Genomic DNA, 24985 nt, shown 5'->3' on the forward strand with positions numbered 1-24985 from the left:
CTCAGCTTACAACTAAATAATCTTCCCTGTTACAAACTATAAATTACAAAATGTCCAAAAGACTATGATTAATTAAAACATACTCTGCTAAATGCTACATGCACAATGCTGCTGGTATAATTAACAACTATTTTAGCTGAAGGAACCCAGTTATCAGCAAGCTCCTCTTACTATTGTTCAGAATTTAATATACCAAAATTCTTTCCAATCCTTTCAACCACTCTTTCCAATAGCAGCTATGGTAATGCCACATAGAGAATACCTTTTATCATGGGGATATGTAGCCATGTCTGACTTCCTGCCAAAAATAGCAAGTTTCCAAAAGTGCTTTCCATATTGCAAAATTTAAATTCAAAATCAGGGTGCTGCATTAGTTCAGCTTATTTAGTCCTTTTAATGTCCTAGAACTTCTGTGAGTACAAATATAAATTTAAAACCAATTATATGCATATTCAGCAGTTCAAGATTTCTCCTCTGAACTTATGCATGCTAACTGCCCTATTAGTTTTATTTGAACAATGACTGTCTGATTAGGGAAAGATACTAACTTATTAATCATTTCAAAAAATATACCTTTACCTTTATGTAGTTTTACTATACACTCATCACCTTTTTCATATTTTATTACTGCTAATCCTTTTGTGAGATTTCATACTAGAACTACAAAACATAATTTCATATGATACTTAAATCACACAAACATGTGAACATTACTTTTGGCCTTTACACAACAAAGTTTTGTTGAAACAGTGTTCGTAATGACATGAATTGTTCAAGGGTGAGAAGTATGACACTAAAAGTACATAAGCATCAAAATGGAAAGCTAAAGTTTTCTGCTAGATAACTGCAGAACTGTAATAAATTCAAATTTTGTAAAATGCAGTTCACAGACTTTTGATATGCGTTTTCTTTAATAATTTAGTTAAATATTGCATTATGAAAATTACTATTTTCAGCAAAGGGAAAGTACATAATAGTTCTTTACATTTTCATTACATCGACTCTGGAAGTGTGGCCAACCATGTCTCCCCCACACAAAAACAAACCTCCTTCAAAACACCAAAACAAAATTAACAAACTCCCAAAAAGAACACTTAAATGGCTGCTGCTTTTATAAAAGTATAGTATGTATATGTTTAGGTTTTCTATTACAAAGAAAGTCCTAAAAGCAGGAATATACATTTTTGCTTATCAGAAAAACAATGAGTCTATCATGCCCCCATAGGTGTTTCCAAAAATACTTTATTTGCTTCAATAAATCAACAGTTCCAGAAAAGGCAGCTAAAGGACTGCTTCTTTTGTTTACATTAACCTAAAATCCATTTGCCAGGCTGACACTATTACAAATCAGACATTATTGGGGATCACTGCAAATTCTTCAATGCATCTGACAAAGAACACTGCAAGAAAAGCCCGTAGTCTGGAATTTCAGGTACAAAGTGCAAAGTTTCAGGCTAAAATTTTAACAACCAAATAGAACAAAGCATTAGAATGTAACCATTGCCTTTTTTCTTTCTTAAAAACAACCAACTGAAACAAAGAACAACTGAAACACTATGGCTGTGTTAAAGAATTAGCAGACAGCAACACATTTTTTACAGGTAATAGTGTCTACATAACTGCACATTCTATCTATCCACCCTCAGCAAGAATTTCTGCTTCTGAGTTGATGGCAGTACCCAGAGAATCCAGCATAAAGTAACAGTCTCTTTCTAACAAAGTTTAGAAAGCCGCTGTCAATTATAAATTCAGCATTCCAGGTATCTATATCTTGCATGGTATTAGTAAAATCTCAGCATCTATTGTAGATACAGCAGAGAAAGCGTGTCTAACCTTTGGAAGTTATTTCAAGCCTGTATGGACACTTCAACATACACTTAGAAAGTTAGTCCAGTAATCCCTGACCTCACTTCACATTGTGTATTGGGGTTCATGAATTCCCTGGAATAAAGTCAGTTCTGGGGTACCAGCAGAAAAAGCTGCACTCTACTGCTTTCTTCCTGCATTCACAATGAAAGATCACAGCATTGTTTTTACGGCCTCTGGAACACTTCCATTCTTCCAAACCAGTCCTCTGAGCAAAAAGTTAATGAATGACATGACACAGATGTTAAAGATGGCACTGAGCTGTACTGTGACTACAGCACAAGGTGGCTCCTGTGAGGCTGACAACAGTAAAGCTCTGTCATTGAGAGAATAAACACACCCAGGACTGCAAGAGAGACAGTCAGTGCCTCCAGGCAGCAAGAACTAACTAGTGCTTGGGGACAGCTTGCTGTCCCTGGGATTGGGCTTAAGTCCCAACAAATTCTTAATCAGTATTCTCAATTTCCAGTCTGATAAAGAAAAATACAAATCTGGCAAACCCTCACTTGTATAAGACTGCAATTGTGTTTCTGTTTAAACTACGTGCTCATCAACAAACCAATTTACTACCAAATACAACACAGGCAACTGTATCTCACCACCTGCAATTTAGTGTAGCCAGCTTTTGAACAAAACCCAAGTACATTAAAAAAAAAGAAAATGGGCTTTGTGCCACCAACTCAGATGAATCTTTAATGTGCTATGAAAGAATTAAAGTCCATTTTTGTACAAATAATTTTCTGAACTGTAACAAAGTCCATACAAAAGGGTATGCAAGTGCATATTTTAAAATAAGTAGCTACAACTGCAAACTACAATTTGATTTAATATTTGAGATTTTAAAATAAACACAATTTAAAAAAATATTCTATGGATTGCTGTATTGCTGACTGCCTGTATTTTCCTCCCTTCTTCTACAGCAGAGTCAGTATAGTTGCAGACTGTTTTGTTTACATGCTTATACAAGCTTCAGTGATATTGGCAAGAATATTCTCAGTAGTGCAAATAAACTTCTTCAGCAATAGCTTGCTCATGTGTCAGCTCTATTTAAAATCATGAAACAACATTGCAAAATTTTTAAATGGGACTCTGAAGCACATGGCATGCATAGCACAGTATAAATGGTTAAGCTGTCACACAAAATTTTCTGAAGCCTAACTTCCTATCTTTACTCTTACTACAGTCCCCCAAAATAGGACTACAACTTCTCCAAAGTCCTACAAAGTTCAGACAGAAGAGATCCACTATAAAGGTCTTTGGTTCACTCCTCTGAGTTCTCTTAAGTAACTGCTGTGTCATCCACCACACGTGGACCAGGAACATTTTTAAACCTTCCGCATAAAATGACCACTGAAATGCAAAATCCATAGGAGATGTTTCTAAAACACAGTAAAAAAGCACTTGACAGCCAAATCAGCTCCACTAACCATTCTGCTAAAAAGTCACTCTACACACTTCTGTGTTCTTCCTTTAAAAACATTGCTTATGTTGCTCACAATTTCAGGTTTTCTTTTGCTTTCAAGACACAACAATTTTTCTTTAGAATAACAACTGTCTGGACCACAATGGCAAGCAAGCTTCAACATTTCTCCTAATCTGCTGTCAGCAAATACTGATCACAAAGTGAAAACGTGAACAAACTCATTACCAAGACAGTAAAAGCAAGTTGTGCCATCTAGTGAATGATTTGGCAAAAATTTCAACGATTACAGTATTGTTTTGCTTTGACACAGGTTAAGATTAATGCTTGTCACTGGCCTTTACGACTTTCAAGATTTGCCAGTCTTAGATGTGAATGGTTTCATGGACTGAAAGGAGCACTGGGGTTTGTACCAAATCTATCCTTTCAGACACTGCACTGAGTCACCACACAGCAGCTGCTCTTTGGGGATTGCACATATGGGGGCACTGCTGCAGCAGCACAAACCAAACTCCTTCTCTTCCACGTGAAAGGGTGGTGGTGAAATACAAACTGGGATGAGACCTAGAGGCAGGAGAGGAAAGCAGAAAAGGGAGGGAATTGGTTTGAGGGACATAGTAGAGAACGAGAAGGAATTCAGAGTTACATTCTTTAGAATGAGGGGAAACAAGGAAGAAAGCAAATTTCAGTTAAAAAAAAAAAACAAAATTAAGAGTATGTTTTAAAACATTACTTGAAATTCTGTTTCAACTACTCCAAAGACCAGTACTGGAGAACTGCAAGAGTTTTCTCATGGATTTGTTAAGAAACAAAAGTTGAAAGGATTTCATGGTTCCTTATCTGACCCCTGCAAACTCAGGTAATCTGTTTCATCTCTCTGCATCTCACTGATTAGGCAACTGAAGCAGGGCAGTCTGAAGCATTCATTTCTGCAGTAGATGACATGAAAGCACAGAATGGAGAGGTTACAGGGGAAAAAAGTTATGCTGATGAGCACTTCAGATTTTTTTTTTAGGACAAGGAAATAACTACGAAACACAGATGACTGCCTTACTACATGAATGAATTCTACTGCTGGCAGTGACAGAATTACAAAGAAAGATTTACTTAAATTAATTCATTTTGTGATTACAATAAAAACTAACATAATTTACATCTACAAATAAATTTCCTTAGGATTTATACCTACTGAAAAACAGATGTAGCAAGACTGGAGTAATGAACACCTTGCAATATTCTCCTAGCTTTAAGATGACATGTAGTTTATCTGCAGCTTTCTTCTTCACATATGGAACAAGCCTCTTCACAGGCAGCCATTGCTTGCACTGAACTATGTTCATCAGGTAAAAAATAAAAGTGGCATGGAAGTCACCTTTCTAGCTGACAACACACAAGAAGGATACATAATCCAATGAAATATTTAAAACACAGCACACTGTATTACACATGTAATTTGTTTTTCATTTCAAGTTTATTAAAACTTTAGCAGTACAAATGATCCAGGTTTTAGATTATCAAAAGACCAAACTGAAGTCCACATCTTTAAAAAAGGCGTTCCCCAAAATGTCTCTAAAATTTTGAGACAATGGAAACATTAAGTCCACAAACTCATCCATGCCTGTCATCATCTGTTCCAGGACTTGTTTCACGATCAGACTTTTTATCCTTACTAGGGGCATGATCTCTCTCCTGACTCTTTGATTTTTGGTTTACTTCTTTTTCTGCTGAGGATCTGGTCTTTTCCTTTTCTTTACTGCTGCGTGAATATGATTTTTTTGATTCTCTCTCTTTGCTACTTGTTCTCTTTTTTGAGTCTGGACTTCTATCCTGATCTCTACTAGACTTCTTATCTCTGCCAGATTCAGGACTACTACTTTCACGGCTTTTTGAACGCCTCTTCCTTTGGCTTTCACTATCATTCCTCTTATATGAGCTTCTACTTTCCCTATTTGAATACCTCTCCCTGTTTCTGCTTTGACTTTCATCTCTCTCTGAACTCCTTGATTCTCTCCTCCTCCTGTTTTCTCTTCCTCTGTATTTATCTGGTGTACCTCTCCTTTCTCTGCTTCTTGATCTTCCTCTCCTCCTTGTTTCTCTATCTCTATTCCTTGAATAGTCCTTACTTCGGCTGCGATCCCTGTCCCTGCTTCTGGATCTCCCTCTCCTACCCCTGTCTCTGCTTTTGCTGCGATCCCTTGTCCTGCTGCTGGAGCTGTGTTTCCCTCTAGCATGCTCATGCTCTTTGCTTCTTGACTTGCGTTTCTCCCTGTCTTTGCTCTTCCTATGCTCTTGTTCATTACTTCTTGAGCCTGCTCTTTTACTTCTCTCCTTGCTCCTACTTCTTTCTTTCTCTCTCCCTCTAGAATCATAGTGCTTTTCTTTTTCTCTACCTTTCTCATGGTCTCTCTCTTTGCTTCTTGATCTTAGTCTCTTTTCATCATGTCTGCTGTGTCTGGAGTCCCTTTCTTTACTTTTTGATTTCTCTCTGCTTTTACTATGGCTTCTAGATTTAGCTCTCTTCTTGGATTTGCTTTTGTTATGCTTGTCATCTTTTTCTGAATTTCTTCTTGTCTCCCTGTCTTTACTGCTGGATTTGTGATCTTTTTTCTTCTCTTTTTCCCCTCTTCGGCTTGGACTTTCAGAAACTTGCCTGTGGTCTGATATTCTTCTCTCTCTTCCTCTTCCTGGGCTCTTTTGATTATCTTTCTTGGTTTCATTTATTTCACTCCTTGGAGAGAAAAAGATACAATTTTTAAAAAGTTTTCATTTCCCTCCACTCTGAAAAATTAAACCTGAAGTGAGACAGCTTCACAACTAAAACTTCACATCAGATAATTTTTATTAATAACTATGTATTTGCAGTAGCATGGTTAAACTAACATACAATTAATGGAATAATCAAGTCAGCACCCTAGCTTCTTAAGGAAAGCGATTGTAATTGAAAATCCAAGGTAATAGGTATTACTTTTATTTAAACAAGCAAAAAAAAAATTAAGAACTAAAATTTTTTTTAAAACCCATATGCACATGTTCCAGAAAGAAATAATCTTACTTGTCTCCTTTTATCCACCTTTCTCCACTAGAGACTCTCATTCTTTGAGCTCTTTGCATTTCTTGCCTCCAATGTGGAGGAGTTTCACTGCGCCGGAATCGATCTCTTGACCTGGATCTGGAAGGTGTCCGGTAACGCTTGGAGGAAAAGAGAGAAAATCCTGCCTTAGTTTGAATTTCACATGCTGTGATACCTAAGCAACATTTGCACCCTGGCACTTTGTTCAACATAGCACCTAACAGGACACTTCACATGTATATACCAAGTTTCCACTGAGTAGTTACTAACTTACTGAAAATGTATCTGACATTTAACTAAAGAGGGAATACACCAACTGCGATCAAATAACTGATTTTAAGGTGAAGTCTACACCAGGATTTTTGTAGTCTCATGAGAGGTTTTCTGCTACTTTTAATTTGCACAAACGCTAATGTTTGTTTACTAACAATGAAGATTTGTATCTTTGACAGGCGATGCAGAAACAATACTTCACACTTGTTAAGGATTTTAGTAAGAATTGGAGGAATAGAGACTTCACTTATTAAAAATATTTGCTTCATGCAGCACATAGCATATGGCTTCACAATATTCAAAGAACCAATTTCACAGCTCCCCCCTGCCAAAAGGGGGAGAAGTCTTCCCCACATTCTTAGCACTGATGGTACTGGTTCTGTGTTCACTAGAATCCTTCTTGAGCTAGTTCCATTCACCTATTTAAATATTACCATATTAACTTAAATAAAATATTTTAATGGTTTTTTCTCACCCCCTTCTTCTCTTTTCTGTCCTCCTTCAAGCCTCAGTCCTCACATCAATTATGATGCATTTATTTTTTTAAAATCAAGTATCCCAATGAATATGATTAGTAACACCAGCAGTGAGGCTGCGCTACCACCGTGCTTATTTTGAAGAACAGATTGCAAACATTTACCCTTGGTCCTCTTCCTTTTATTTTCCTTCCAGATCTGGTGACTAACAGTCTTCTCTGGTATGTTGACTGTGAGTTTGACAGATTACTAAAAATAATTTAAAAAGAATGATATTGTTTGTACAATTAAAAAAGGAGGAAAATCAGCATTACAACCTCTTCAGAAACTAAATGAAAACACACAATTATATTTCACAGCAGACAGTAACATCTACACAGTAAAACTTCAATTTGTGACCACAATAATTTTACAAGATTTCCAGGTTTTAGACTCAGACTGGACAGTTGCAATGCATGCTAAATGAAATTAAGCCAGTCATTATACATTCTTTACTCACTAAAACCCTTTTCAAAGACTAAGCCTTTGTTCTAGGACAAAGACAACAGTTTCCAATAAACGGAGAAATCTATTTTTCATCCAGCAGTGCTTACAACATAGAACTGTTCAACATGGAACAAATTCAACATTAGAGCTCTAAACAGTAATGTGACCATACCACTGCCAGACTATACTATGTGACCATACCATAGTCAGACTGAAACCAGATATATTACCTTTCTCTTTCCTTCTCTCTGCTTTTTCTCTCTTTTTCTTTCTCATCTACTTTAGGAGGACTTTTCCTCATCAGGAACCGGTTTTCAGGTATGGGAGGAATTTCTTCAGGACGGACAGTAGATAATGGCTGTGCTTCAGTATTTTCATCTTCACTTTCACTGGATGAACTTTATTTTGTATAGAAAATATGCACAATGAGTTATCTGTATGAAGGAAGACCCTTCAATCTATCTATTTAAATAATTCAGAAATTCTCTTAATTCAATATACAATGATACCACAAGAACCTCAGAAAACAGAGCTATTTCAGAAACAACTTTTTTTCCCCCATGATATATTTGCTCCAAAGTATACAACAGCAGTAGATTTCTGACCAACACTTTTTCTCTACTAAAGACAATGGTGCAACACTGAACATAGACATACTGTCTATTTAGATGCAACTTTTTAGTTTATTTTCTTTTAAAAACACTTTCAGGAGACTAAAAATTCAGATTTCACACTAGAATTTGTAACTGTCTACAGACTATAGTAATTCCAAGCAATTTAAAACTTCTGTGAAAAGGGCTTAGGTGCACAGAAACAGCGTTTAGGCAGCACTGCCATAAGTAAACGTTTCTTAAATTCCACTGCTAGCTTAGAAAAATGTGACTTGCACTGTGTCCATTATGATGCTTATATCCCCAATCATCTGTTCTGTTTATGCTGGATGTTAGGTTCTGCACATTAAGGCTGGTTGTGAGAGCAAAGGGGGGAAGAAGAATCCCAGAATTTGTTATCAGGAGCTGCACTTGCTCCCTGCATCCTTCTCCTGGACTGTGCTCTCTGCAGCAGAAACAGTGGGACAGAGCTCTCCTGTGCTTTTAGTTAGTTTTTAGCTAGCTGAGGCAGTGAATTTCCCTGGACTGTGGTTTTTCTTCTTCTTGGAACTGTTTGAACCTGCACTGGACTGAAAACCCAGAAGAGCACCAGGAGCTGACACCTGTGGCCACCAGGGCCTGGAACGCTGCATTCCAGCACCGGAGGGACTGAACACAGACTGAGTGAGCCCAGTTACAGCCCATGACAAGACCTTTCTGAATTTGTCATCCATTCAGAACAGTGAGAGGCTTTATTGTTTAATATTGTTCATTTTCTATGCTTGTGAATACTTTGCTTTTTAAATTAACACTTTTTTCTACTTTTCTCCAAGGAAATCCTTTCCCAAACCAGATGGGGGAAGGGCCACTTGAATCTGCTTTTCTAGAGGGACCCCTTTAGGAGTTTCCTCTCAAATTTGCCTTAAATCAGGACAAACTGACACAACTTTTATCTCACACTGAACTATAACAAAACTATTAGTTTCAAAATAACATTCTCAGAAGCAAGACTGCTTTCTCAATTTTATTATCTTCCAGTGAAACTGCAAGAGTTTTGGCACATCAGACCAAAAAACTGAAGTATTAATTACTTAAGAATTATTATTTAAGAACTTATAAGAAGTCAATTTATTAATTTTATGTTTAATTTTCCTATATTCCTGCATAATACATTTTTCTAAGTTCCATCACATATAGTTCAAAATGAATTGTACAGAAGTAAATTTATGGCAACAAACTATCCCTACCCATTTCAAACCTACCACTCCAACTTTTCAAGCCAACTGAAGTGTGAGTTCATTCGTTTACTCCTTTACATGCTGAAGTACATAGGCACATGAACATGACCCTTCACTATCATATCAGAAAATTTATTCTTGTATATGGAAACCAACGACCTCCCACACTGCAAACCCTGCATTGCTATGTAGTCTGCAGCTACTAAGACAAGAGAATGGTACTGTATGGTGTACATGTAACAAAACAAAATAAATCGCAAAACTGACCTTTTCTTGCTTTTCTTTCTCTTCTTCTTTTCTTTCTTATGTTTCTTGGAATTTCTTTTGTGTTTCTTTTTTCGTTTTTTAGATTTTTCTTCTGAAGCACTCTCAGAATCCGATGACGAATCAGAAGATGATTCGGAATCGCTTGAACTTTCTGAGTCACTGGATGAGGAAGATGACTTGTGTCTCTTCTTTTCTTCTTTCTTAGCTTTAGATCAGAACAGCAAAGACACATTTTAATATCAAACACTTCTAAACTAATCTAAGAAAAATCACCCGTCTTGCATCTGTCTCTGTATCTTGTATCCTGGTATGGACAGGACCATTCTCTCTTGTATCTCTCAGCTTCTTATAATTGTGTCATGAGATTTATCAAAATACTTAAGAACAAATTGATATTTTGGAAAAAAAAATGTTTCTCCATAGTACAATAAAGGATATGTCTAGGAAAACAAGACATTTTCATAATTTGGACTTATGAAACCAAATCTAAAATTTATACTGTCAAGCATTTGCAGAACTGTGTAAGTTTTCTGATGATGTTTTATACAATGTAAGCTACTTACAAAGAAGTTGTTAAAATTTATTTACACGTGTTTATAAAAAAAATTCTCTAGCTTCAGGTTTCACCTGACTTCATCAAATCACTAATATGAGAAATTCTGACTAGGACCTCTTCTACAAAACTGGTACCAAAGTCCCACCAGTCCTTAAGAAAGCTAATGTAACGTTTTTTGGTCCAGTTTATCTTGTGAGCTGTATTAGCTTAGCTAGTCTGTAATAACCTTTCTAAATACTGGGTTAATACTTTGCTTTCTTCCTTTTTTTTTTCTAGCCAGAACTTAAGATTTTCCCTAGAACTTTAGGATCTTCTAAAAATTCTACCACTTGGCCAGAGAAATTCTTCTTTTATAATTTTTTAAAATCTTCTCCTTTTCACTTATTCCTCCAACTTTAAGGAACTAAAAAAAAAAAAAAAAAAAAAAAAAAAAAAAAAAAGAAAAACAAAGGAAAATATAATAAACATTCCACTTTTCTAGGTGATCATCCTCTCAAACCCCATGTTAAAAGCTTATCAAGGCCTCTGCAATATTGTAATTGTGATCATGGCATCATTCAATTTATAGCATCCAGTAACATGGCTCAGTCATCATACACTCATTCTTAAATAAATCCAATTCTTCCACCTAAGGAGATAATTTGCATAGTTGATAAAGCACTTTATCTGGATATTCACTGTGTGAAAATCAGATCAACTTTCCTCAACTTTAACCTATGACAAAAACACTCATACCCAGCACCTTGCTTATACTGTGATTCCTTCTGCTAGTGGCATCTTGACATCTTAGCTATCTTACCTGCTAAACCCAGGTATTCTATTTTCATTCCATGAAGGCCTAATCCCTTTGTCTGGTAGGCAACACAAAGAAACTCATACAATAAATACTTAAGACTCCCTTGGTATCCTAATGTATCCTCCCACAGAAATTCATCACTGTAGTTCCCTCACAGGCAACCTCCTTATTCCTTTGTCTTAAAATGAAGTTCTTAAAAGCAGTCTTCCCTGATAATTGCCTCATAATTCACATAATCAGTTTGCATTTACCTCCCACAGTACTATACCACAAACAGTTCCACTATTAGATGGCTCTGTTGATGATCTTGCATGACACTGACTGCATCCCAGAAACTGCTCCTATATGGATTCCCCTCCCAGTAACTGACAAGTCCAAGGACGTCTCCTGCTCCACTTGTGACCTTTGGACAACAGCTTGACAGCTGATGTGCTGTCACACTTTTCCTCCTTTTTCCACTGCTTCAGGCCAGGACACCTCATTAGAGGTTCCATGCTGGGCATTCAAAGAACAATTCCAGCCATGCTGCCATCTTTCACAGTTAGCAGCCCATTTCTCACTGGAGGTCTTGCACACAGCCTTCCCCTTTTAAAAGCAGGATTCTCTGCACACCAGAATTTCCACCATGCTCTGTCACAGCATGTTTATCACGCTGGCTGTGCATTAGGGCCCATCAAGGCCATCGTCTTCCCCCACACTCTGCTCTGCCCTTCACGTGCCTGATCCTGGTGTGTAAGGCTTCTTGTTCTCCAAACATTCCTACTGCCCATCACTATCAAGAACTGAGCCTTATAGCTCCATAGACTGGGGATCCCATCACCCTGGCACCAATTTCCCTCCCTGGCACACCAGGCCAGCTACAGAAACCAGAGCTGCCACGAATGCAGCAGTACTGAGTCAGAGGTACAAGAACACAGACAAAAGGGTAAAGGCAACACAAGTCAAATCCTTTCAGAAGCCTGATCTCTTTTAAGAGAAGTTAGAGGGAAAACAAAATTTTTGTATTTATTTCTTTGGATGACAAGCACTTTAACACTCTGCCTAGATCATCACTGCTCAGTGACAAAAATTTCATTTAGTCATTCAAGAGTCCTAGAGTGGACTTCAAAGGGAGTGTGATGATCCAATGAAGACATCTATGCAAGTGGGCATCTCATTGCTTAGTTTCACCCATTCTGTAGCTATACTGTTGTATTTTCCAGTTACAGCACCTGTGCATTTCCCAAGAGATGTCATGCTACAGAATACTGTCCAAAAAACCCATAATTGTATCCTAACACATGGCATGATCCAGAGCCTTTCAGAAGTCAGGAGCCAAAAGATAACTCTGCTTTGAATTCTGCAGTATTGAAGAGATCACCTCAGACACCGAAGTCACTCTGCCAAATATCACAACAAATGAGCAACAAGGAGGTGAAAAAACAAGAAGCTGAAGTTCAAATGCTTGTATTTTCCTTTGCCCAAACAAACCATTATTCTTGTCCTTCAAAATCCTTGGTGTAACCCTTCCTAGTACATACCAGAACATGCTAAGAATGAAACAAACAGAAGCAAACAGAATAAGCATCTTGGCTTTCTGCTAAGATTCTCCATAGTGACAGGAACATCTTAGGTTCTGCTTCTCTTATAAAATAAGGCTTGATTCAAGCTCTCATACCATGTTCAATTCTGCAATGGCAGAGCAGGACATCCCTTACAGAACGAAAGACAGGTCCTGTCATATTCCTCTTTAAGAACAGATTATAGTAACTTAAAAAGTGTATGAGCTAGAGGGCCAAATCCAGACTTTTATAATCTTAAGTGTCTGTTTTGAAAAGTTACCTTAGAGCAACCTGAAACAAGTTCAATACTTACCAAAGAAGTGTAAGTTACCAAATAAAGTCAGGCTGCCACCAATCTCAGCACAGCACTCTACTTGATATGACAAGTGCTGGCAAGCTTTGTACCAAAATGTAGTGAGTATAAGAAAACTCAACACAGGAGGAGCTTTGAAAAAAAGCATGAATGATTGTTCTTTAATGTCTTTTGCATCAACAACTTTTAAGTTCTTTAGAAGACAGATTGCTCTACAATGTCATACACCTTTTCACCAACCATGCCATCATCTATCTCAAGTAAGTTCCTAAATATTTTTATAAGCAGCCAGCATGGAAGAAAACAAGAAAATTACCCCATATATACAGTTCAACTTTACCTTTGGATTTTGGAATTAACTCTCCACAACTCAGTATGCGTACTTCAGCATATGGTTTACTAGATGCATCTGTTTTCTGGTTTTCTATTTCTCTCACAACTTCCTGACCTGAGATGACTTGTCCAAAAACAACATGATGCCTGAAGAACACAAACAAAAGTAAGTAGTCTTAGCACTTAACTTTCTCAAGACACTTCCCAAACAAATGTAAGAAGAAAATAAGACATACTTACCCATCTAAATGAGGTGTAGGTTTAGTTGTTCTGTTGTTTCCAGATTTTAATTAAAAAAAAAAAACCAAAATCAGTATTAGCGAGAAGCCATCAGCATTCAAAGCATGTAATCTACACATAGGAAGGTGAACATTATTTTGAGTGTACTAACAAAATTGAACAAAACCAATATATATCAGTCTATGTTTGTGTGCAGTTAAAAATATTTAATGTTTTATATGTTATACTAGCTATTCAATTAAAAACTTTGATTATTAGATTTTACTGAAAAAAAAAAACCAAAATTGCACAGAGATTTTTAGACAGAATCCTCATGTAGGATATAATAAGTTTCTACTCAATGAATTATATAAATACTACCAGGAACAGACACAAAAGTCTGCAGGAAAAATGCAAATAACCTTTTAGACATTAGAAAAGAACCAGAAAACTGGAAGAAAAAATAGCTGCATGTAGAGATTAACTGACACTCTCTCAGCTTTCCCCCATATTGGCATTACTAAGGCATACATGTCAGTTATGGAAGAGTAGAAAACTGGGATGATTAGAGCAATGATCATTTAGAAATCCCAAAATAAAGTTTTAATGCTGACATCCACAAGTCGTTATGCTAACTAAAGCCATGAAACATGGGTAAGAGTGATGTATTTTGAGAATATTTTCTGTAGATAATTTAGAATTTAAAAGAGTCTACTGCAATGTATTTTTAGAATTTAAATTTTACCTATAAGTAACACTGTACTGGAAAGCTATTTTGTGATTAGAAAAAGCCCTCTACTACGTTGGAGAGCCCCCAGAGCTGTTTTGCCACCTTCCTGAAAACAGTTTATTAGAGTACTAAGAATCTTACAAGGAACTAACAGGTTTGCTTTTTTGTCCAAGTTAGAACACAGCTACTGAAAACTACTGAAAGCCCTTTTGCACAGAAAATTAAATACAAATAAGCACATCAGGGCTAAAAATAAGCACATCAGGAAAATGGCTACTTCCAGGCAACCTGGTAAAAAAACATCAATTTTGGCTTTGCACAGGAGCCAGTCTTCAATATTTAAAAGGATTCCCTTAACAGCTCACAAACAGCAAACCATACACACATTTTAAGACATTTCAATACTTACATAAAGAACTGTGAACCATTTGTATCTTTCCCTCGGTTGGCCATTGAAAGGAGAAATTCTTTGTTGTGCTTTACAGCAAAACTTTCATCTAAAGAAAGTGTTTTCAGTTACTTTTTAAGCATACAATATATGCTTAGGTAAATGCTATCATCTCAGTAAATGAATCCTAATTAATTAAATCTGTTAGCCACTTGAATGAAAAGTTGTACTAAAAATAGACTAAAAATAACAGCTATTTTTAAAACATCATTCTGTTCATTCTATGTAACAAGGAGAAATATGAATCCAATGGTTTATAGCCTGAGAGGAAAAAAAATTAAAATTTCGTATTCTTGCACAAAAGATCTGTCTCCTACCAACACTAGCAGAGATGTTTAAGTTGTTGCTCTATTTTTCTTTGGAACAGAAGTTGTGTATTAATGATTAATAAATCCCTAATTTTCAGGCATTTTGTTGTTTTGTTTTTTGGTTTTTTTTCAGTACACACAGAGAGTTTGATAGGAATCCCAAACAACTTGTTTGTCTGACAGACAGATGAATTTATCAAGTTAGCCATTAAGAAAATTAGTTTAACTTCAATGAATCCTACTTCTTACGAGCAAGGAATTGTTAATAGTTCAAACTAAATCCCAATGAAATTAGGAAATGAAAAAAGCATAAAATGTAATCACTATTCATTTAAGACTCCTGTAAGAAATAATTCTCTCCCTTTTTTCCCAAAACAGCAAAAAGGCTTTTGGGGGAAGGAAATTCTGCAGACATGAGGACATTTGTTCAATACTGTTTGGATACAGATGGCAGGAGGAAGCGTTAACAAAGAAAAATGTACAATACTCATAATGCTACTGTCACCAGCCATGAAAGGGACAGTCCCACTCACTCTGCAATCACCTGTACAATAGCATCAAGTGTCAACCTAATCCTATGGTGCACTGGTTAATTTACCCACAAAAGCAAAACTTTCCACAAATTCAGTTCCATACTGTGACCAGCCAAGTTGAACAGCCAGCCCACTATTACCAGAAGATAAGTGGAGGTTGTGCTCATTTTTCCATTTCTCCCAGCCATACGTTTCCTCAAATCCAGCTATTCATTTGTGTTAGTTCTTATGCTTGCCAAGTTGGATCCACTCACTAACATGGGAATATATAATTTTTTTTTTTTTTTTGCTACAATTTTTAGGCATTTTAGCAAGCCGAATCAGGCTAAAGTTTGATGGGAGAGTCAGTGCAAGGTAAGGCCTCCTCCCTCTTTTGGCAGTTGCAAACTGTTGATTCCACTCAAGGTCTGATATAAATTTGCAGCCTGGCCCAACTACACCAATGAATAATTCCTGTGTGTGCTGCCAGCTTAGACAACAACCAATGGCAAAAAAAAGTATCTGGGAGGGGAGAGGGGCTTAATCTTGCCTGGGTAGCAGCTACCAGCACCTGGGCTTAGGTGTAACACAACAACTGCTCCAATAAACAAGATGCTCCACTACATTCTGGGCAAACACAGGCTGAGAAATGCAGCAACTATAGCTTCTTCTGCAGCACTGGCTGAGAAAGAACCAGGACTGTGAGAAAACTAAAGGCTCTACCATCCTGGGTTCAGGAAAGCAGAGCTCTGTGTGTTTTTTAAATAAAAATTTGCAAGGAAACCCAACCCCATCAACACCTTTCTCCTTTTCCCTCAAAGAGAAGATCATCCCCAGCTTTTAGCTAGCTGAGCAAGCCAAAAGTAAATATCTAAAACCAGCAATAAAAATGTAAGTCTGGTAAAAGGGACAAATACACAGGAGATCAGTTTTAGTTTTTTGTTCATTAAAATGGTTCATATCTTAAAAGTAAAATAACTTTAACAGGACAGTCAAAGGCCTTCAAGACCAGACAAAATCTTTTTAAAAAATGGAATTCAGGTTTACAGAACAGAGACTACAGAATGTAAAGGTAATTGTTTATTTAACACCAAAATAGAACAGACATATAGAACTCTTACCTTCAAAAAAGCCACCATAAATGGATTCTCCTCCTCTGCCATTTCCTTAAAAGAGGAAAAGTGAGGGTTAAAGTAGTGATTGAAAGAGTTACATTATGTGGAAGGTACTTCACAATACTCATGTAACTGCATCCAAGTCACTGACATTATTCTTCAAGATATGCAAACACAACCAAGATGCATTTTTGTAATCCAGAAGCAAAAAAACTTGGAAAACAAGAAAATATTTTCCCATGTATTTAGCAACAATCTTCCTCTTTATTTCCCAGCAGCAGATACAATATTTAATTCTCATGCTTCAACCTTTCAATAGCAGGTAAGAATGGTTCTCTGAATGACTGAGATAACTTGAGCAAAAGTGGGTGAATGCACATATAGAAGTTTATTATACAAATCCTCATGGAAAGGATCTCACACAGAAGAAAGGGGGAAAAGCAGTGATATCTGTCAGAGAATAATTAATTTAAATAAATGGTTCTATATAGAACTTTTGCAATGTTTTATTACATGAGTGGCAAAATTTTCTTTAAAGATTCATGTCATACCTTCACTGAAGTCGCCTCCTTGGATCATAAAATCTTTCACTACCCTGTGAAACAGACAACTTTTGTAATGCAATGGCTTTTGGGTGGACTTTCCTGTACCCTTTTCACCTAAAGAAGAAAATGAACAAAACCAAAAATTACTCTCTGCATCTTCATTACAGAAAAAGTTCTATGTAAAGCACTCAAGCAAAATCATCTTCTGTGCTCTGAAAAACTGGCCTGTGAGGCAGACTTACCTGTAAGAAAGTGGCATTTAAGAAAGCAGTGCAAAAATTATTTTTTGTCTCTACAGTTATACTAGAAGAACACCTTACTGACATTAGTATACAACTGTGGTCACTGCCATCCAAACTGACTGAAGCTAAACATCCAGTTTATATTTATGACAACTGGTATTGCTCAGATACACGCAAGAAACAATCAGATCTGTACTTAAAAACCAGCAAGGCTAAGGTGCCATAAAAACTTGTAAGAAAGCCACAGAGGCAGGGGAAAAGGGGAGGACTTTCATTTCCCCCTCACTCATTATGACAATGCCATCTTCCTCCCTTGTATCAGCTCTGCTGTTTAAGCAAACTCTGCTTCAGCTACAACACAATGGCCTGTCCCTGCTCACAGAGAGAGAATTTCTGCTGAGTTAGCCACATGAACGGCTCATGGTGGGTCCTGTGAAGGGAACAGCAAGGTAATCAGCGGGACTTCTCAGGGAAGACCACCTCCTCTTCATGCTGGCAAACTGTTAGACAGCATTTTCCTGTAATCTTATTCTGAGCAATTAAACTGGAAGCTTTTGTCAAGGGCAGTTCCTCTGAACTTACAGACTGGTGTCTCCATATGGATTTGAATAGCTAGAACAAAACCCACTTTTGATAAAACTCTGCTAAGTGTGAAGCTGTGTATGTTCCACTAACTTGGTGTATGCCAGGAAAACATGGAGCTGTGGATCCCTGTTTTACAAAGGCAGCACACACTTTTCAAAACTCCCAGAAAAAAAGATGAGCAAGGAAAACAAAAATTCAAAGTTTGAGTAATTTGCTGATGATCAATACCAAACTTTTTGCATATTTTTCTCACTATTCTTACATGTGTTAAGGCAGCACAATAGTTCAGGATCTGAATTTGATTATGGATGTCAGCAACAAATGCTGAACTTGATCATACATGTTGCTGACCTGAAATGCTGTTGAAGACTTCAATTCACAAATATAAGACAACAGTAGGAAGTAACACCTTTATTCAATAATCTGACTTTTGGGAGATTGACAGCAGATCAAGAATGCCACAGTCACCTATTAACATAGTCACAGCCATTAAAAATCATTGAAGCTCAAATCTGTTAACAAATTTTGATTATTTGATTTTGCCATTAAACCTACTGTCAGATCAGATAATGCCTACATTCCTGCAGACAACCTGAATGGTGTGCTGCATGATCTAGTTAACTTAATATGAATGTAATCATGTGTCCACACCTGATTCAGATCATATTAGTACTGCTGAGGGATTCACTATTAACAGCTACAGACTCTTGACCTGAAAAATAACCAAGCTGGATGGAAAGGAAGCAGGAAAAGCTAAGACAGAAAGCAGATATGCTATTTATGTATTCACAAAGTTATTCTTGCAACAATAAACTCAAGTTTTGCTAAGCTGTCGGCATTTGCAACAAAAGTATGCAGTCTGCAGGAAAGTAATTCTCTTTGTAAATGTTTCCAAGGGAGAATCTCTTGAGTATTTTCCTCATGAAATACACTTTCAATAGGAGTAGAAATCACCAGTGTCCATCAAGAAATTAACAGAAAAAACAACTGATGAATAAAAGCATCACCTTTCAAATTCCACAAAGTATCATAAGACTGAAATGTAAGTCTGCATGGTTGACCTCTTGTTGGCTACCTTTCAAGACTGGATGATGTTATATAATGTGAACAGTAATATCTGTGCTAGTAACAGAAAATCAGCTTACTGTGTCTGTATTTAAAGTTGGTTAGTATATACTCCCTGCAACACACTAAGCCAAAGCTACAATTGCTTTGCTTTAAATCATATTTGTAGACTTATATGTGCACCATCAGCTAAATACTTGGAGGTTTCAAGAACCAATTCTGAACTTACTTCCACATTTAAGAATATGTCACAAATAATAACAGACATCAAACTAATTAACATGGCATTACATTAAAAATTACAGAGTAAATAGTAAATTCTACAAACCTGTGCAAAGGCAGCGAAAATTCTCACATGTCTTTGGACACACATCTGAAAACAATTCAAAGACCACTCTTCCAGCTAGAAAAAAAAACCCAAAACACCATATTTACTGTGAAGTTAAAGGTTATTTGTATTATTCCTATACATATCTCATATGAATACCATGCTACTGAATTGACACTTCCATTTTCTTACCGGGTACATTGTTGATGGCTATGTCAAAAAAGCAACGCGGTCTCTGGACCTTTACTCCCATGGCTTCAGAAGTCTAATTACTGTAAGCAATGAAAACAAAATTTAGTTTTTTTTCTGTGCACCGAAATCATGTGTAAGTCAATACAGGTGTAAGGCAATACAAAAGTCAATAAAAACTGCAGAAAACAAACAAAAACCCCAGAAAGCAAACATTAGCATTTTTTGAAGTTCAAAAAATGCCAAGTACTTTAGGTCATTTTCATGTGTTGTAGCCCCAGTTGAGTGATTTTCATCAAGTTTGCTGCAATAACATTAAATTTAAACTTGAGTGCCACCAATCATAAGCTCAGTAGCACAACATGTCTGATAACAACAGGGCTTTAATAATTTGCACTATTTCTCTCTCAAAATTTCTTTTCAGTTAGAACATGGATATTCTTAACCCTCAATACACTGCATTTTTAATTGTGAACTTGATGGAATTTCACTAGTGAAAGGAATATGAATTTGATGTCAACCCAAAAGATGCTTCCTATACATACATTCAAAAAAATGTGCTATGCAGGACAATCCTGGTAAGTTAGCTCACTTCTTCCTTCCAAAACTCTAAGAAAGGACAAAATATCAGCCCGAGTACTACTCTGAAATTTACTAATTATTCAGCATTCTCAACCACCTTCTGTTTGAAGAGGCTCTTACTTAGTCTAAGTAGAATCTATAACCAAGAAAACTCAAAGCCAACCAAGCACCTAGCACACCACTTCATCATATCTAAACAAAGGGCTTGTTTCTTTTATGTCTGAAAGTAGAATTACAGTTCAGCTTACAGTATATTGGTGTTTGTTGATGACTACAACAAAAGTACTCACTCTTGTCAGAACAGCTGCATCCACAACCAACATTTCACCAACTGTGTCCCTCAGGGCTCACATTACTTCACACCTCCATCAGGCTCATTATTTTATTTAAATATTTGCAGGATAAAGCTGGCCACCTCAAGGCCAGGCTGCCAGCAGCTCTTCTCCTCCAAAATTATCTGTGCCAATGGGAAAAGATAACTATCCCAAACTGTTCACAAGCATCTTTCCACCAGGGATTATCACTGATATTTGTTGATGTCCTTAAAAAACACATCTTGGGGAATTTTATTTCCAAAATCACCCGTGCCAGCAGGGATCTGGTAATAGTACTTTTTAACACATACTAGAGCATTTTGACTGAAGAGGCCAAAATGCACTCACAGATGCACATCAACTGAGTATCAGCACATCAAGCAGCCCAAAGAAGGTGACAGCAAGCAGCAATACAGCAGTATTTGCTCATTTTATAGGAGGGAAAAAAACAACCTTCTTTAGAACTGTGCTGAACTACTGATTTGTTTCAGTCCCAGTACACTCCAGAATAGTAAGCAAAGACATACTTAGTAGGAAAAAGATACATTGTGTCCTATTCCTTCACTTGCTTCCCCGTCACCACCAGTTCTCCCAGATTTTTAATTTCTCCTTTACCTTGCCTTTGAATGTGCTTCTTTGCATCAACCTACAATCACCCGCACTGATCTTCATTCAATGTCCAAACGAAGCAAACAAAGTACATAAATCCACATTGCTAGCATTTTGTTTCACACCATCTAAAGGCAGCAAGACTAAACTATACTGATACATATTTCAAAGACAGGCATGCAGAATCTCCAGAAATGTATTTTAATGCAAATGCACAAAGTGAACACAGAGCATATATTCTTTAAGGCTGTGGCTGCAGTCACTTGAAGGCAATATACACGTGGGCTGATGCTACAACAGAGGGTTCCTACACCCCCACGTTTGGCTTGCACACAAGTGCCTACCTGGCTGCACAAAAACCAGGCTTCCCTCCTCCCTCCACAGAATGATACGGCAGCAGCACCTACCAGCCTAAAGTGATGGCAGAGGCACAGACTAAAAACGCTACAAGTTCTTTCCAGTATGGTTTAAACTAGAAGTGAATTTATGATTTTGAAATGGGAGACATGAAAATTTGTTCACAGATCCATTCCTGTGACAGAGCTTGCAGCCATGTTAGCATGATTCCAAAGATGTGAACGAAAACCTAAACACATCAACCCTCCATCTCCATAGTTTCCTTAGCATTTTTCCATAAACAACACCATCTTTTCCTCTGTACTTCATGATCGCAAAACTCTGAATTAGCAGCAATGACATCTAGGGAAAGGATTTTTTTTTTCGTTTCACTAACCAGCAGCACAGGATTTTTGTTGCCAATTTTAGGAATAATGTGCTACCCTAGAACACATTTCAGATTTAGGATGACATCTTTGCAATCACATGGATTTAACACACCTATAAGAAAGAAAATATCTGCTTTCCACACAGCTCTATGAAATTTATGTAGGAAGACTTTCAAGTCATCATTAAAAATCCTGCATTATAGGCTTTCAATCTGACAGAAAAGAAAAACCACCTATAAAATAAAACTTTCAACATTTTTGCAGGGAAAAAGGGATTCACACCACTTTTCACCAGGCCTCCTCTCTACAACAATGTTAGAAGTATTTACTGGACTACCAACATAGAATTTGTTTCCCTCTAAAAAAGGAAATCAGACACCTGACAATATCAACTGTTGTCTTCCATGGACATGAGGCAAGGGAGACCTTAGAAAACATCTGTCACCCTTAGATAAGCCCTGACTAAATATGCAGTACATACTCCTAACCCTACTGCACTGGTAAATCACTTATACCACTTTCAGTATGATTTCTTGCAATTATGAACATGAATTTAGTCTTCTTGTACTAAAGTATAATGAATGCACACCCAGTTTCAACACCCAGCTGGGAGAGCATAAAATTCAGCTGAGAAGGTAGTAACATTCTGAAACTGTTTACACAGAAATACAGGCTCCTACTGGATCACCCCCTTTATTTTTCTAGAAAAGGGATTCCTTCAATGAAAAATGCTAAAATATCCAACCATGCTCTTGTCACTTGCAACTAAAAATCTATGTTATCAAGTCTTAGCCATGATTTTCTATTATCTAATTTACACAGAAAGTACTTCTTTTCCTAATTTGTGGAAAAAATACAGGTGTTTTCTGTCAGGTCTGTACACAAGTAAGTGCACTTGTTGCTGTGAATTTGAATAGGTCTGGAACCATGAACTTTTATTTTAAAACTTAAGAAGTGTTAAGAAAAGACAAGTTTATGCTCTGCATGAAACAGGGAGAAAACCTTTTACAGGGTGCAACCTCCAAGTCATGCAAATCCCAAAATTATTTTCAGGAGTGGAATCCTTTCCTACCTGTTACTGAAGAGGAGAGTAAGGCAAGACAACCATGCAGCAGTAAGAGACAGCTCTGAATGCTGACCCATATCTGTTAACAAAACCAAAAAACCTTGCTGTACCATGTTTTATTCTTGTGTTCTACCCCTTTCTCTACTCCTCTAGATCCCTTCCATGCTCCATCCCAGCCTCTGACCTAAACCTCACTGCATTAGAAGATGGCCACATCTTTTCCCTGGCACTCACTGACTCTCTTCCAAATGGAAACTGGCTCCTAAATTACCATCAGAGAAATCATGCTGCAACACACTAAAATCCTTCATTCTGTTACATATTTTCACTCTAAATTCCCTCATAATCCCCAGATTTTCTGAGATCCTGTGAGGAAAAAACCCCAAATCTTCTCTTGATAGCAGCTTGATGACTGCTAGCTAATGAAAGCAATAATGTTTGTTTCACAGAAGTGAAAGAATGGGAAGTCTTAATGAGAAATGTAGTCCCAAAGGGTGCTCTCAGAGAACTACTAATGCTGCTATCCTTTTTATGCTACCCCTCAGATCTACTGCACATACAGTAAACTACATTATTTCTGAAATATTTATAAATAATTTTTACAAAAGAATAAATCAAATTCTGTGAGTTTAGACGAACTAATGCTTCATAAATAATGTCTCACCTACAAATTGTTACCTTATTTTTATCGTGGTAGCACCTAAAAATCTGAGCAATGCTGGACCCCAATGCAATGGGAATAGTGAAACAAAATGGTGGGAAGATTTAAAAAAACACAACAACATAAAACCACACCAAAAAAAAACCCGAAAAAAAACGCTAATAACATTTATCCTTGTCCAAAGAACAGCCTCTTCTGCTGACAATATAGAAAAAACCCACAAAACCTCCAAAATATTCTCTCAAAAAAAAAAAAAAGGCAACTTAGAAAATAGACTATATGCAAAATAATGGTCTGACATGTCTCTTAAATTAGGTCTCAGATGACTACTAAATATAATTAACTTAACCAGTCAAACATTAGGAAACTACTAGCCAAAACAACTTTACCATTATTTATAAATTTTCTAATGGTGATTGAACTTAAAAGCAATGTTTAGCACTACAACAGATTCTCTGTCCAGTTTCAGTGAGCTATTTCTTAAGTCTTTTAAGTCTCTCAAAGCCTCTTCAAGGCCTCAAAGTACAACCATATACACGCAGTATGTCATGGATACAAACAAAATGAGCCTGAAACTCAATCCTCATGGAAGTCTTTGGAACGCCTCAGGAAATCCCTAAAAGAGAGATGCAGAGGAGTCTCCTGCCAGACACGGTAGCCCCTACAGGCTCCACTTTCCTAGGCGAGGCCTGCAGAAGGGAGAACATGTGGCAGGCAGACAGCCCCGCTCCTTCCTCGTCTAGGGGAGGAGAGAAGACTCATTCAAACTCCCCAGGCAGCGCCGAGCCCGAGCAGGGCGCTCGCTGCGGGCACAGACCCGCGGCCAGCCAGGCTGCGGAGCGGCACAGCCGGCCTGCCAGAGCCGACCCCCGTTGCGATGCGCGCCAGGCCCCGTGCGCCGCTTCACCCACCCTGCCGCTCCCGCCCGCACTCGCGGCTCCTCACGCCGCTTCCCTCCCGGGGGCCGCCCTCACCGGGATGCGCCGAGCGCCGCGCTCCGCCTGTCCCCCGCACACGGGCGGCCGGGCCTTGCGAGGGGCGGGTGCGAGGAGGTGGCGGGGGCGGCCGCCCCAGGCCCGCTCCGAAGCGGCGGCCGGGAGGGGCCGGAGCTCCTACCCGCGCCGTGACCGAGCTCAGGCCCCGCGGCGCTGCGACCTCCTCCTCCTCCTCCTCCACCGTCCGCCAGGCCTTCGGCGCGGCCCGGGCGAGGGCACTCACTCTGCCGGCCCGGCGCCCGGCACTGCCCGGCGGCGTGGCCGGCACTCACCCGCTGGCGGCCCTTGAAGCCCCGCGCTGCTCAGCGCCGCGCTGCCGCCATGTTGGAGCTGGTGCGGCACGGACTGCGTCAGTGGCGGACAGGGCGGGAGCGGCGACCCGGGGGCGGTGCGCCGGGGGCGGGCGGGGGAGCGCGGCGGCGGGAGCGGCCTTGCCCCGGCCCGGGCACGGTGTAGGGGTCGCGGGCAGCGACACAGCCCAGGCCGGAGGCGCGGGCCGCTCGCGAGGAGCCCGAGCGGCTG

At 38.3% G+C, this 24985-nt stretch overlaps 1 protein-coding gene across 2 annotated transcripts; it reads right to left on the reverse strand.

The window, feature by feature from the left end:
• Positions 1 to 4738: 4738 nt before the first annotated feature.
• PPIG (peptidylprolyl isomerase G) lies at positions 4739 to 24963 on the reverse strand. 2 transcript variants are annotated; one of them, XM_059476355.1, is made up of 13 exons: positions 24736 to 24963; positions 19515 to 19594; positions 19323 to 19397; positions 17109 to 17216; positions 16564 to 16608; positions 14584 to 14671; positions 13466 to 13495; positions 13233 to 13372; positions 9687 to 9891; positions 7822 to 7989; positions 7270 to 7354; positions 6339 to 6475; positions 4739 to 6014 (listed from the first exon to the last, which is right to left on the reverse strand). In XM_059476355.1, exons 2-13 carry the CDS (start codon positions 19573 to 19575, stop codon positions 4895 to 4897), a joined length of 2262 nt encoding a protein of 753 aa, XP_059332338.1. In that variant the 5' UTR covers positions 19576 to 19594; positions 24736 to 24963; the 3' UTR covers positions 4739 to 4894. The 2 variants fall into 2 exon arrangements, with proteins under 2 accessions (XP_059332338.1, XP_059332339.1); XM_059476356.1 differs by lacking the exon at positions 24736 to 24963 and adding an exon at positions 24443 to 24469.
• Positions 24964 to 24985: the final 22 nt, after the last annotated feature.

Source organism: Ammospiza nelsoni, chromosome 7, assembly GCF_027579445.1.
Source record: "Ammospiza nelsoni isolate bAmmNel1 chromosome 7, bAmmNel1.pri, whole genome shotgun sequence".
Lineage (NCBI taxonomy): Eukaryota > Metazoa > Chordata > Aves > Passeriformes > Passerellidae > Ammospiza > Ammospiza nelsoni.